At 51.2% G+C, this 13,261-nt stretch overlaps 1 protein-coding gene and 1 non-coding gene across 3 annotated transcripts in view; both read left to right on the top strand.

The window, feature by feature from the left end:
- Positions 1-13,261, top strand: part of KCNQ4 (potassium voltage-gated channel subfamily Q member 4) — a 56,541-nt gene that overhangs the window by 19,181 nt on the left and 24,099 nt on the right. For both annotated transcript variants that reach the window (XM_081493901.1, XM_081493900.1), the window contains exon 2: positions 12,480-12,570. In XM_081493901.1, coding sequence (XP_081350027.1) covers positions 12,480-12,570 — 91 coding nt within the window. The remainder of the gene's footprint in view (positions 1-12,479; positions 12,571-13,261) is intronic.
- On the top strand, positions 5,564-5,636 carry TRNAG-UCC (transfer RNA glycine (anticodon UCC)). The gene has a single exon. It is a non-coding gene; the product is annotated as a tRNA-Gly (tRNA).

The following is a 13,261-nucleotide window of genomic DNA, read 5'->3' as shown; positions in this document are numbered from 1 at the left end:
TGGCCTGCGAGTTTGCATGCTGCTTTGCTTGTTAGCAGCAAAGGCATCCCAACGCTCCTCTCCCATCATTCCCCCTCAGCCTCCCACTAGATGAGATCCTCAACGGCTGAGTCTGCAGGACTCCCCAGGTCATCCTCCCCAGGGGGCCCAGCCCTCCCCCAAGCTCCTGTTCCACCCTGTCAGCTCTTGGTGCCCTCTGCTCTGGGAGTGCTGAGAACCAAGTGGCGGGGACTCAGCTCTCTTCCCACTTCTGACTCTTCTCTCCCTCCCCTCTTCCCGTTTTGCACAAGTTCTGCTGATTCAGAGAACAGAAGCTTCTTAGAGGTGACCCTGACCCCTACCAGGCTCAAGCAGCTGGAGGCCTGTGTAATCCTTGAATCCAGTGCCACCCTGACACATACAGTGGGAAGGGCAGGGGCAGGCTCCAGCCTGCCGCTCCGGAGGAAGGAAATTTTAAGGTGGGGATGAGGAGCGGGTACCTGGGTCCTTCTATGGAAAGAGAAGAAAAAACATTACCTTATGACCCAGTTTCCCATTTCTAAAGAGAGGATTGATTGGCCCTAAGGGATCTTTTGGTGACAAAATGTAATCAGTATCTGCTTGCCTCTTGTCACTTCTACTCCCCCTTGTACAAGTCACCATCATCTCTTGCTTGGATTATATACCATTAGCTTCTCAACACGAGGCGGGGGCAAACGCCATAGCCCACTCCCCCATCCCCTCACCTTGCCATAGTCTGTTCTCCACTCAACAGCCTGTGTGGACTTTTACAAACATAAGTCAAATCATGTTATTTTCTGCTCAGAATTCCCCATCTCACTTGGACTAAAAGCCCTAAACCTCACGATAGCTAGTGGATGATCTGCTTCCCACCTCCACTGCCTACCACTCCTCCCTTCCTCACTCCTCTCTGGAAGCACTCCCTTCTTGATGGTTCTGGAACACACCAGGCACCCTCTGGACAGGTCTTTTACACTTGCCTTTCCTTCTGCTCAGAACCTTCTTCTCTGACACCTGCATGGCTCACCGCCTCTTTTCCTTCAGGTCTCTGCCCTAGTGCTACCTTCTCAATGCCGCTCTCCCTGACCACCCTCCATAGAACAGCTCCCGACTCCCATATCAATGTTCTTTGTCCCCCTTTCCCACTTCATTTTTCTCCAGCATCATCTGACATTTTGAACGCTGTCTTGTTTATTATCTATCTCTCTCCTGTGAGAATGTAAGTTCCATGAAGTCAAGGGCATTATTGATCTTTGTGCCTGCACATGGCGAGCACTCAGTAAATAGTGAATGAGTGAGTGAGTGAATGCTCTGTGGCTCTGGACTTCATGGTTCCTGGGTGTTGCTGCCTGCCCTGGTTCCCTCTGAATCCCATCTGCTGCAGGAAGGGTTGAGGTGTGGAGATGGAAGCAGCCACACAGGGGAGGTGGGTGGTACCAGTCAGGGGTCCAGTGAGGGGTTCGTCCCCCTTTTCAGGAGACTTTTACTCTCATTCTGAGTTGGGAGCATGGCATTCAATGTGAGAAGGACAGGGTCTCCACCAGTTCTCGGCCTGTGGGAGGAGGCAGGGACTCAAAGAGTGCTTTTCACATGTTGAGGCAAATGCCATGATGGAGGTGAGTGTAGAGGCAGGAATGGGGGATTAAGGGAGCATAGGGTGGGGTTTCTACTCACCCAGCCAGGTTGGAGGAGGGATAGATACAGCAGGAGCAAAGGTGAGGAAGGGAGAAAGCTCTGCTTGCTGACATGGGGGAACAGAGCTGCAACAGTGGAATATCATGTGCCAGGTGGGGCACTGAGTGTGGAGAGTCAGGTGGGGAAGGGCTTGCCTTGCAACCACGCTAAGGTGCTCGGGCCTGAGCCTACAAGTCAATGAATTTCACACTTTAAAAAAAAGCAGGAAAGCCCTTTGTTCAAATGAAATCTTATGCCAAGCTCAGCATGTAAAACTGAGTCACCCAAATTCACACGAGTGGCTCAGGTGGAACCAGGGGAGAGTTTCCAATGACCATCTTGTTTTCATTTCCAAAATTCAGGCTGCCTGTATTCCACCCCTTAGTTTGCTTTCACTTCACTGGCCTCCTGCTCGGGATCCCATGCTCCCTGTTTATTTGAATTGTCTGTGCTGCCTGGCCAGCCCTGAACAGATGGATAGCCCCTCCTCCCTCCTTGTTCCCACCCTTGCTTGACGTGTTGCTCAGTGCACTTACCTGGAGTACAAGGTAGTCTGGCTGCCACGGCAGAGGGAAGCGATGAGAACAAGTAGGAGATTCCCAGGTGGCCCATTGGTAAAGAATCCACCCTCCAATGCAGGAGATGCAAGAGACACAGGTTCGATCCATGGGTTGGAAAGATCCCCTGGAGTAGGAAATGACAACCCACTCCAGTATTCTTACCTGGAAGATCCTATGACAGAGGAGCCTGGCAGGCTATAGTCCATGGGGTTGCAAAGAGTCAGACACGATTGAGCACACACATACACACACAGGAGATTTGCAGCCAGTCCAGGTGGGAGAGGATGAAGCTATGACTCGTTAAAACACCTTGTCCAGAAGACACCACCTTCCATACCATAATGGGACCAAAACCTTTCACACTGGCTCAAGAAAAATTGGCATGTGGAGGGGAGAACACCTACCAGAAGGAGAGGGAAGAATCCGTAGAGGCTTCATAGCAGGAAGCAGATCTGGGTTTTGCAGAGTCGAGAAGGGGAGATGAGTCTCTGGAAGGGACAGTCTCATCTCTACTTCTCTCTGCACCTCTGCCAATGTGCTTCTGTGATTCCTAATTCCATTTCTGAGAGAAACAATCTGATTGGCTCAGCCCAACCTAGATGGGGGCAGGGGGTGGAGGGAAGACTTTCTTGGGCCAGTGTCCATCTCCTGGTGGCCAGGAGAGGGGCGCAGAGCCGTGTGGTACCACATGGGGTTGGCCCTTCCGGAGCTGTCAGGGCCATCTCCAAGGCTGCCTCACGTTCTGTGCATCCTGTATGATTCAAAGGGCTGGGCTGAGAGGGAGAGTGGTGCTGAGTCCAGCCTGTGCTTGAAGGTGGATCAGCCCAGAGCAAGGGATGCCTGGTTCTTATGAGGTCATTTTGGAAGGGTCAACTTTTCATCACTTTTTTAGGCTGAAGGGAATGCCTTTTCTGATTGATCCTCCAAGAGGGCACATGTTTTTCATAGTTTGTACTATGCACTGGCGGCTGTCGTCCCTCCAGGGACAGCTTCAGAGACTCTGGAACTAGCTGAAGACCGGCCCTTTCCCTTCCACCCCACAGCTGGAGAGTTAAGAGGCTGAAGGGACTTTAGCCATCACTGAGGTGTCCCCCACCTTCTCAGTGCAGATGGAAAAACGAGGCCCCATGGAGGCTTCACCCCTAGCCCTGAACCCCAGCGCAGGCCTCTGGCCCAGAGAAGCAGCGGCCGCGCAGCAGCCCTGGTGTGGGGCCATGGGTCACGTGCTTTTGCTCCCTTTGCCATATTTAGAATCGCTGGATCAGGGAAACTTCTTCTCGTCCCAGCCCCTGAGGATTCTTGGAAAGAGCCTCGCTCTGGGGCCTGGCTGACTGCCCCTCCCCTTTATCCCCTTACAAGAGAAAGATCGAGCCTGTTCTCCCCAGAGGAGCTGGGGCCACCGGACCGCGCTGCACCCCCATCAGGAAGTGCCTCTCAGGCCTAGCTGAAGTGCCTTCTGCAGTATCAGCTCTGGTTTGGGGTTTAAGAAGTCCTTTTCTGCTGGAAGATGGGGGGGGGGTGGACATGACCTCTGCCTTCCAGGAACCTTGGATAAATGGGGACAGACGGGCCCCAGCATCCCCCAGTCCAGGCAGGACAGAACCTTGCCTCTGAAATGCTGGTCTGGAGGACAAAGAAAGGGTGACACACTCCCCAAACCAGATGCAGAAATGAGAGAGCCAGTTGGTGGCCAGGCAGGCGGCAGACCCTGGCAGGGCTCAGTCTGGGAGGAGGGACAGTGGAGAGAAGAAAGGAAGGAAGGAGGCCCTAGGGGAAGGGAGGGCTGGGGCCGGGAACTGCATTTACTTTGGCCTTGTGGGGAGGCTGGGGAGCAGCAGGGGGGGTCCCTTATCCCACACAGCTCCTTCTTCTCTCATCAAGCCCTAAAAACCAAAACAGGCCCAACCCAACCCAAACCAAAAATGCATGTGTAGAGCACCTGCGATGTTCTGGGTCTTTTCTCCCATCCTCACCTTTGGGGATGATGGTCCTGTGTTCCCATTGGACCCCTCTCCAGGGCCTGGTCAGCTCCCTTTCCCATCCTCCACACCTGTGTTTTCAAGCCTCGTCCACTTCTTTAGACCCCCACCCACCCTGCTCCCTACTGAGAAGTTGATATGGCCTCCTCTTCCCAGAGAAAGTCAACCCCCCTGATGAGGGATCTCTGGGCTTCCCGCATCTGACCCCCAATCTCCTCTCCCACCTGGTCTCTCCTGCTTCTCGCCTGTCACCTTAGGAACTGGCCAGGTCCCTTCTGCTCAGCATGAGTGCTTCTGCTCCGGATCCCAGCCTCCCAGTGGCCCTGCACACGTCATTCCATTGATCACTCCGTCTCTCTCACATCTTTCATTTCTCCCTCTCTCCTGGCTCCTTCCACTCTGCTTCTCTCATCTTAAAACAACAACAGCGAAAAAAACACTGACTTATTCCCTGTGCTCTGTGTCTTTCTCCAGCCACCGATTTCGGCTTCTACACTTTGCAGTTAAATTTCTTTAAACAGCTAAACCTCCACTCTCTCTACTTTGTCACTGTTCTTCTCCCTTTCTTAACCCATTGAGACCTGCTCTGGGCCTCCCCTCTGTCTGTGGCTGCCCTTGCCAAGGTACCCAGTGACCAACTTGTCACCAAATCCAGTGACATTTTTCAGATCTTATCTTGTTTGATCTTTTTTGGCAGCATTGGACACTGTTGTCCACTCCCTCCTTGAAACACTTCCTTCTCTTGGCTTGACACCTATGTCTTCTGGTTTCCCTCCCATTTCACCGGCTGCTCCTTTCCAGTCTGGTGGAGGTTCTCTCCTCCCTCTGAGTTGCTGGGGATCCACTGGGTCCTCCTGTACATTTTCCACATGCCCTCTGGACTGTCTCAATCTTGCCTCTTGTCTTTGGTCACCATCTCTCCCTTGATGTACTCCAAATCCACATCTCCGGCTCAGGTCTCTATCTTCATACCCAGAGTGTTTACCCAGCCTTCTCCATCTCAACATGTCCAATACAGAATTCATCACCCCCATATCTACTCTTCCACGAGACTCTCCTATCTCAGTTCAGTCATGGCACCTTCATCCATCCAGTCCCCAAACCGGAAATATGACTCATTCTCTTTCATTGTCCCCATTTCCAATTAATCACCAAGTCTTACTTACTTTCTCTAGTCCATCCACTTACATGCTGCCACCAGCATCTCTTATCTGAATGATTGTGGAGCTTCCAACTTGCTCTTCCTGATCAATCTCACTTCTTGTAATCTGTGCTCCCTACTGCCCCTGAGTGGTGGTCCTAAAACACAAATCGGACCATGTCATTCCCTCTTAAAATCCTTCAGGGACTTCCCTGGTGGTCCAGTGGCTAAGACTCTACACTTCCAATGCAGGGGACCCAGGTTTGATTCCTGGTCAGGGAACTAGGTCCCAGTGCCCAACTAAAGATCCTAAATGCCACAACTAAGACCTGACACAGCCAACCAAATAAATCTTTTTTTTTAAAGAAAGTGTTTAAAAACAAAAACCCATTCAGTGGTTCCCCACTGCCTTCCGGTGGGGCACCCTCAGGCCCTCTCTGGTTTGTCTTCTGCCCCTTGATTTTAGGCCCCTGCCTGCCAGGACTACTGGCCACCGTGGACTGCCTACAGGCTCCCACGTCTCTGTTGCTTGCACACACATCCTGCTTTCTCTGCCTGGTGCACTGCCACCCCTGGCCTCGTCATCTCCTCCAAGTCTTCACGGATCCCTCCACTTTGGCTCTGCTAAAGCCATCTTGAGGTTCCCCCAAACCTCTGGGGCACATTGTCATCACCTTGTCTATCATGTCACCACTATGTTATACTTGTTAATTTTTTGGGCGGGGGGTGCAGGGGGGAGTCCTGTATGATTCATTTCAGGCTTTACAATAAACCTGACTGGGTGTAGATGGCAATGAACATTTCTTAAGTGAACGTGGCTCAGAGAGGTTAGGCGCTAACATCTTTTCTGCTGCTTGACTCTACCCCCTCAGCCCTCCCACCTTCCACATCCCTGTCTCTCCAGCCTCTGAGCATCTGCCTCTCCAGGGACATCCCCAGAGAGTCTGGAACTGAGTTCATGGCTGACCCTTCCCTTCTACCCCACTACTGGGGAGTCATAAGACTGACACTCCTCACTTCATACTGCAGACAGGGTGACTGGGACCCAGAGAGGTACTATGGTGTGGTGGTCCAAATGGACTTGGGTTCAGGTCCCAGCCTTATGGTTATGGTTTTGGACATACTAGGTTGTCCTTTCTTTTTTTTCTTTTAATCATTTTTTCCTTTTATTTATTTTTTATTAAGGTCTTTATTGAATTTGTTACAATATTGCTTCTGTTTTCTTTTATGTTTTGGTTTTTCAGCTACAAGGCATGTGGAATCTTAGCTCCCCAACTAGGGATCAAACTCGCATCCCCTGCATTGGAAGGCAAAGTCTTAACCACTGGACTGCCAGGAAAGTCCCTTTTTCCTTTTAAACAACAGCTTTATTGAGATGTAATTCACATACCATATCCACCTGTCCCCTTTAAAAGGGCACAATTCGGTAGTTTTTAATGTAGTTACAGAGTTGCATAGCCATCACTGTACACCTCTCTGAGCCTGTTTCCTCCTCACTGATGCGCTGTGATGACTGTGGGGCTGGGAGGAGGGGTTAGGAATATGCACATGGAGGGCTCTGCTCAGTGTCTGGCCAATAGAGAGCCTTGGCCAGGAGGCACAGTTACAGGGTCATACAGCGAACTGGGGTTAAACGAGGTTGGTATGAAACCCACCTCCCCAGAAGGATTTTCCTACCCCTCCTCCTTGCTCTGTGGCTGTTTCCCTGGCAGTAATTTGAGGAAGGCTATGGAAACAGGGGTGTTGGGGTGAGGGGAAAAGGCAACGATTACAGTTGTTTAAAAGGCCTTGGGACTTCCCTGCTGGTTCAGTGGCTAAGATGCCGTGTTCCCAGATTCCATCTCTGGTCAGGGAATTAGATCCTATATGCTGCAACTAAGTTCACGTGCTGCAACTAAAGATTCCACATGTGCAATGAAGATTGAGGATTCCACATGCTGCCACTAAGACCTGGCACAGCCAAATAAATAAATAAATATTAAAAATAATAATAAAATAAAAAGCCTTGAGTTGGCTAATAATTAAGCCATAGCCCCTCCCATTCACTAACCTAGTGACTCTCTAAGTGTGGTCCCTGGGGGAGCAGCATTAGAACACCTAGGAATTTTGTAGAAAGCATACTTTCAGGTCCCACTTCATACCTGAATCAGATGCTCTAGAAGTGGGGCTCAGAAATCAGTATTTGAATAAGCCCTCCAGGTAATTCTGCTGCCTGCTCTACTTTGAGAACCATATATTCAAGCAAACCATTCACTTATTCACCCCTGATCTCCTTGCTGCCCTCCTGAATGAATGGCATAGTCACAGAATGGGTGGGTGGGGGAGAAAGGCTTTTGATAGGTCTTACAATAAGCCCCAGCCAGGACTTCCCTGATAGCTCAGTTGGTAAAGAATCCACCTGCAATGCAGGAGACCCCGGTTTGATTCCCGGGTCGGGAAGATCCCCTGGAGAAGGGATAGGCTACCCACTCCAGTATTCTTGGGCTTCCCTTGTGGTTCAGCTGGTAAAGAATCTGCCTGCAATGCGAGAGACCTGAGTTCAGTCCCTGGATGGGGAAGATCCCCTGGAGAAGGGAAAGGCTACCCACTCTAGTATTCTGGCCTGGAGAATTCCATGGACTGCATAGTCCATGGGGTCGCACGCAAAGAGTTGGATACAACTGAGTGACTTTCACTTCACCACTTCAGGGAGAACCAATCCTGCAGCACCCACCGGTCCCAGCTCTGCCTGATTGGCTGGGAGAACGGGGCCTGAGCTGCAGCCAGGCATGCTGGACAAAGATGCTCCAGTAAGTAGCTGCCAGCCTGGCCTCTCTGCTGGGGAGATTGCAGAGAGCCCCAGCCGGCCAGCTCCTGTGAACCATCTATACTCTGCAGAAGGGGAAACTGAAGCCTCAGAAGGGGGCCAGAGACAATCCTTAGACAGTCCTTTGTTTTATGAATGAAGTCACAGACTGATTCTGGCAGATACAACCAGACTCCAGCTCAGGGTGACTTCTCTCTGTCTCCTCCACCCCTAAGCTCCAGACATGATCTCCCTCTGCTGTTTCAAGTGTGGGTATCTGTGTGAGGACCCTTCAGGAAGGCCAGGGCAGCTAGGGCCCTAGCTCTGCCATGAATTCACTGAGTAATCTTGAGCAAGTCTGTCCTTCCCTGGGCCCCATTTTCTCATCTGGAAGATGGGGATATGTTTGCTATCACACTAAATGTATCTATTCAACTGTATTGAGCATCTATCTAATCCCCTGCCAGTGTGTGAAGGCTGGAGAGGTGAAGTTTACGGGTTTTTAAAACGGTGTCTACTAAATGGAGCTAGTTAAGGATGGAGACTCACCTTCTCTTCCCTTTTCAGGAAGGCTGCTGGGGAGCCCAATGTGTTGGCGATGGATGTGCTTAGGGCTTTGGGAGCCTCTTCAGTGGGTGCAAACTGGGGGCTTTGGTGACGTGATGTTTTGATGTTTGTTTAAGTTGAATTTCTGCTGTCCATTTATTCAGTTTACGAAAAAATAAATAAAGCAGAGTCAGGTGAGAGAGAGGGGGGATGGGGCCATTACTCTGGGGAGGGAGTAGTTGGAGAAGATGTCTCCAAGGAGGAGATGTTTGAGTAGAGATCTGCATGAGAATGGCAGCAATAAATAGGCAGAGGAAATAGCAAAGTAAGTGCAAAGCCTGGAGGTGGAAAAACTTTTGATGTGTTCCAGGAATGGCAGAGAGGTAGAGCGCCTGATGGAGGAGCTGGAGAGAGGCAGATCAAGTTCAAGGGCCAGGTGGGACCGGATCTCGCAGGGCCTTGCTGGACACGCTGAGGAATGTGACTGCTGCTCTCTGAGTGCCATGGGAAGTCAGAGGAGAGTTCTGAGGAGAGTCCTAGTTTCCAGCTTTGTAGGAAAGTCATACTGATTGCTCTGAAGAGGGTTCCAGTTGGGCCAGAGTGGAGGCAGGGAGACCTGTCAAGGGTGAGATGATGGGGGTTAGTGAGTCCAAGGCTACATTCTGTAGTTAGAGCCAATAGAAATTGCTAAAGGATGGGCTGTGGGGGGTGAGGAAAAGGAGGAGTCAAGGGTTGCTCTTAGATCGTTGGCCTGAGCCCCTGGATGGGAGATGGTGCCATTCCTGAGATGGGGCAATTTTAGGGCATATTGAGAGTTTGTTTTTGAACATTATGTTGGGTTTGAAAAGCCTCTAGACATCCGAGAAGAGACACTGAGCAGGCTGTTGACAGCGAGCTGGACTCAGGGGAGAGGCTGCCACACCCCCACACCTGCTAAATGGCCAAGGCTATTGTGGTAAAGGGGTGGGGACAGAATTTAAAGGGTTCTCCCCTGCCCCTCTTGGTATGTTTAAGGAAATGAATTAAATATTTAGTATTTATTTTTATTTATTTATTGATTTGGCTGAGCCAGATCTTAGTTCTGGCATGTGAACTCTCAGTTATCGCAGGTGGGTCTAGTTCCCCTACCAGGGATTGAACCCAGGCCCTCCTGCATTGGGAGCACAGAGTCTTAGCCACTGAATCACCAGGGAAGTTGCTGCATTTTAAAACTGATACTAACTTGTTACCCGAACAGTCATGTTTATTCTTTAAAAATATCAGGAAGTAAAGATAAGCAGAAAGCAAAACAAAAGCCAAATCACTCTTAATTTTGCCATCCGGAGACCAGCCCTGCTGACTCTTGGTTTGTATTAATATATAAAGAACATCTATACTTAAAAAGTTGGAATCACATTGCTTTAAAGGTTTTATAATCTGCTTTTTTCACTTAACCTATTGTGAAATGGACATTTTAGAGATGTGTAACTCTTGACATGGAAAACATAATGTTGGGAAAAAAAGAAAAAAACTATTGAAACGCTCATTTGGAAGCCCCAAACATGACCCATTTATTACCTGAGGTTCTGAGATCAGCCGAGCGATGTGACTGAAGAATTTCTGTCCAGGGCTGGGGTGAAAGCCCATCGAGATTTGGCTGCACCCCTTCCCAGAGGAGAGGACGGGATCGGATGACCTCTGGAGGACCCTTCTGCCCCTGAGCCCATTCCCAGTGGATGTGGCACTGGGTTCACCTGCATTTTCTGTGGTTAATTATTGAACATGAGGAGCTGATGCTCTCTCCCACCTCTCCCTGTGCCTTACGTCTTCGCTGACTCAGCTCCTGCCTGGAACTGGCCAAGGAGGCCTCTTCCTCACTCATTCATCCAAAACCCCTTACTGACATCTGCCACCTACCTCCTCCCTGGGCGGGTGCTGGGCTGAGGCTCTGTCCCTGCCCTCCGGGCAGACTGGGAGCCCTGTCCAGGGAGGTGTAAGTGGGCCGGGTGGAGCCGTGCCCTTCCTATGTCTCTGCACCCCACCCCATCTACCCCCACTTCACAGATGATAAGACTGGCTCAGAGAAGGTGACTTCCTCAGGGTCACACACACTGTAGGACTGGAATTGAACCTGGGTCTCTGACTCGGAGCCCATGCTCCTGCTGTGATGAAAAAGGAAAGTGAAGTCACTCAGTCGTGTCTGACTCTTTATGACCCCATGGACTATAGCCTACCCGGCTCCTCCGTCAATGGAATTTTTCAGGCAAGAGTACTGGAGTGGGTTGTCATTTCCTTCTCTAGGGGATCTTCCCAACCTAGATTTCAAACCCTGGTCTCCCGCATTGCAGGCAAATGCTGATGAAACAGGAACACAAATAAAATGCTGTTGAGTGTGACCTGGGGCTTCCCAGGTGGTGCTAGTGGTGAAGAACCTGCCTGCCAACGCTAGGAGACATAAAAGACGTGGGTTTGATTCCTGGGTTGGGAAGATCCCCTGGAGGAGGGCATGGCAACCCACTCCGTATTCTTGCCTAGAGAATCCCATGGACAGAGAAGCCTGGCAGGCTATAGTCCGTGGGGCTGCAAAGAGTCAGACACGACTGAAGCGACTTAACACGCACATACACAGACAGTGACTTGGGAGGCAAGCACAGGGAGGGGGTGTTCTGAGCTGACGGTGGGATGGGGGCTCCCCTAGCAGGAGCGTTGGGGTGAGGGGAGCTTGAGGGGAGGGTTTCCTCAGGCTCCGATGGTGAGGCGTCTCAGGCAGAATGCAGTGGCAGCAGCCCCAGGTCGGGGCACTCTGGGAACATTTGGGGCAGGCTGTGGGTCAGTGCGTCTCCAGAGAAACCCATTCCCTCAGGAGTCTCTTCCAGGCATGACACCCCCATCAAAAGGACGAGTGCTTCCGGGAGACCAGCCTCGTTGCCTTTCGCTGCACCTGCAGTCTGTGCCCCACATCCTATCTTCCCTCACATGTTCACTCCTCATGTCCTTTCCCTGCTTCCCATCCACTGGGAAGTTAGGAACCCTGACTGTCATCTCATCTCTATCCTGGACATCCTGGTGACCTTGGGTGACTCCCATTCCCACTCTGAGCCTCAGTTTTCCTCATGTGTGCAATTAAGGTTAATTCATGAGCTCATCATGAATCAGATGAGCTGGATTCTAAAGTTCCTTTCATTTCTAAATGTCTGGTTCTGGGCCACTCAGTAGCTTCCCACTGCCCCGTGGGGAGTTCCAGGCCTCAATGGCATGGCCCCCTGATGCCCGATTGCCCTCCCGACACACTCTCCCCCCTGTATCCTCCCCTCCCTATCTGTCTCCCCTGATGTCCTTTCCTTCCATAGCTGTCTCAGTATTTAATTTCATAAGAACCCACAAAGGCAGAAGCAGTTGTCCTCATTCTGCAGATGAAGCCATGCTTCATAAGGAAGGGGGTTCCTGGGTTCCTCCCTCGGCCAGCCCAGACAGACCTGCCCGCCACAGCTCAGTGTCCACCTCTGGGAGCTGTGGGTGCATCAAGGGCAATTGAGAGGATTGTAAGTTGTCTGTGAGCCCAGCTACCTGGAGCTCGGGGGCTTCTCCCTTTGAGGTCCAGCACAGAGCCACAACTCCAGGGAACTCTGATTCTTAGTCCGCTTCCCAGATTATTCCCCAGGCATTTTTCCCTCCTTTCCCCTTCCTCTTCCTCCCCCTCCTCCTCTTCCTTCTTCCCTTCCTCCTCCTTCTCCTCCTCTGCAACCCCTTGCCAGAGGCTCCTCAGCTGCCCTGTCCATCCAGAATCTAACCTCTCCTTCATGCTAATATTGTAGATTTTTGCTGGTGTTCAGCTGCCTGGTGCTGTCTGTGCTGTCCACTATCCAGGAGCACCAGGAAATTGCCAACGAGTGTCTCCTCATCTTAGTGAGTGCTGGAGTCTGGGTCTGAGGGAGGCTGTGTGTGGGTAGCACCTCAGGGCTGAGGGTGAAGGTCAAGTGAGGCTTCACATAGCATATCTCAGAGAGTGGCTTTCTGTGCTGTGTTCCCTGACATGGTGGCTGTACTTCTCTGGGTTTCATAAAAGCCCAGAGGGCTTTATGGGTTGCCATAAAAGCCCAAAGGGCTCCCCTGCTTTATAGCAGGTGTTGGGAGAGCTCCTGTCTCTATACTAGGGCTTATGATGGGCCCAGAGAAGGGGAGAGGAGGCCCACTCCTTCTCAGGATCAAAGCTGCTAATGCCACCCCTATGGGATCTGGTTTTAACCCCTAAACAGAAGCACTTCAGAGGGGCACTGTGACGGACAAACACCCTTTTTGTCACCTGGTCAGGGTTACAGAGGCTGAGATGGCTGGGAGGGGGAGGATAGGATGAGGAGCAGAAAAACTCAAACAGTTCATGGGCACAGCAGTGGGGGACAGACTTAAGCTTTCAGTCTCTCTGGAAGACATGGAAGAAGCCACTTGCCTTCTGGAATCCTCCCCAGGTCCATCCAGGCATAAGAACCTCCAGGAGAGACAGGCTGAGGAGATTCTAACATCCTTAACTCAGGGACTTGGGGCTGGGTGGGTGCTGTGTGATCTAGGCCCGGGTCCTGAAGAGTGGGGACCAGAACTC

This window comes from Giraffa tippelskirchi, chromosome 5 (genome assembly GCF_054371585.1).
Source record: "Giraffa tippelskirchi isolate mGirTip1 chromosome 5, T2T-mGirTip1v1.2.pri, whole genome shotgun sequence".
In the NCBI taxonomy this organism is placed as follows: domain Eukaryota; kingdom Metazoa; phylum Chordata; class Mammalia; order Artiodactyla; family Giraffidae; genus Giraffa; species Giraffa tippelskirchi.
Note: the sequence above shows the minus strand (reverse complement) of the source record. Positions and strands in the feature narration are given on the sequence as shown.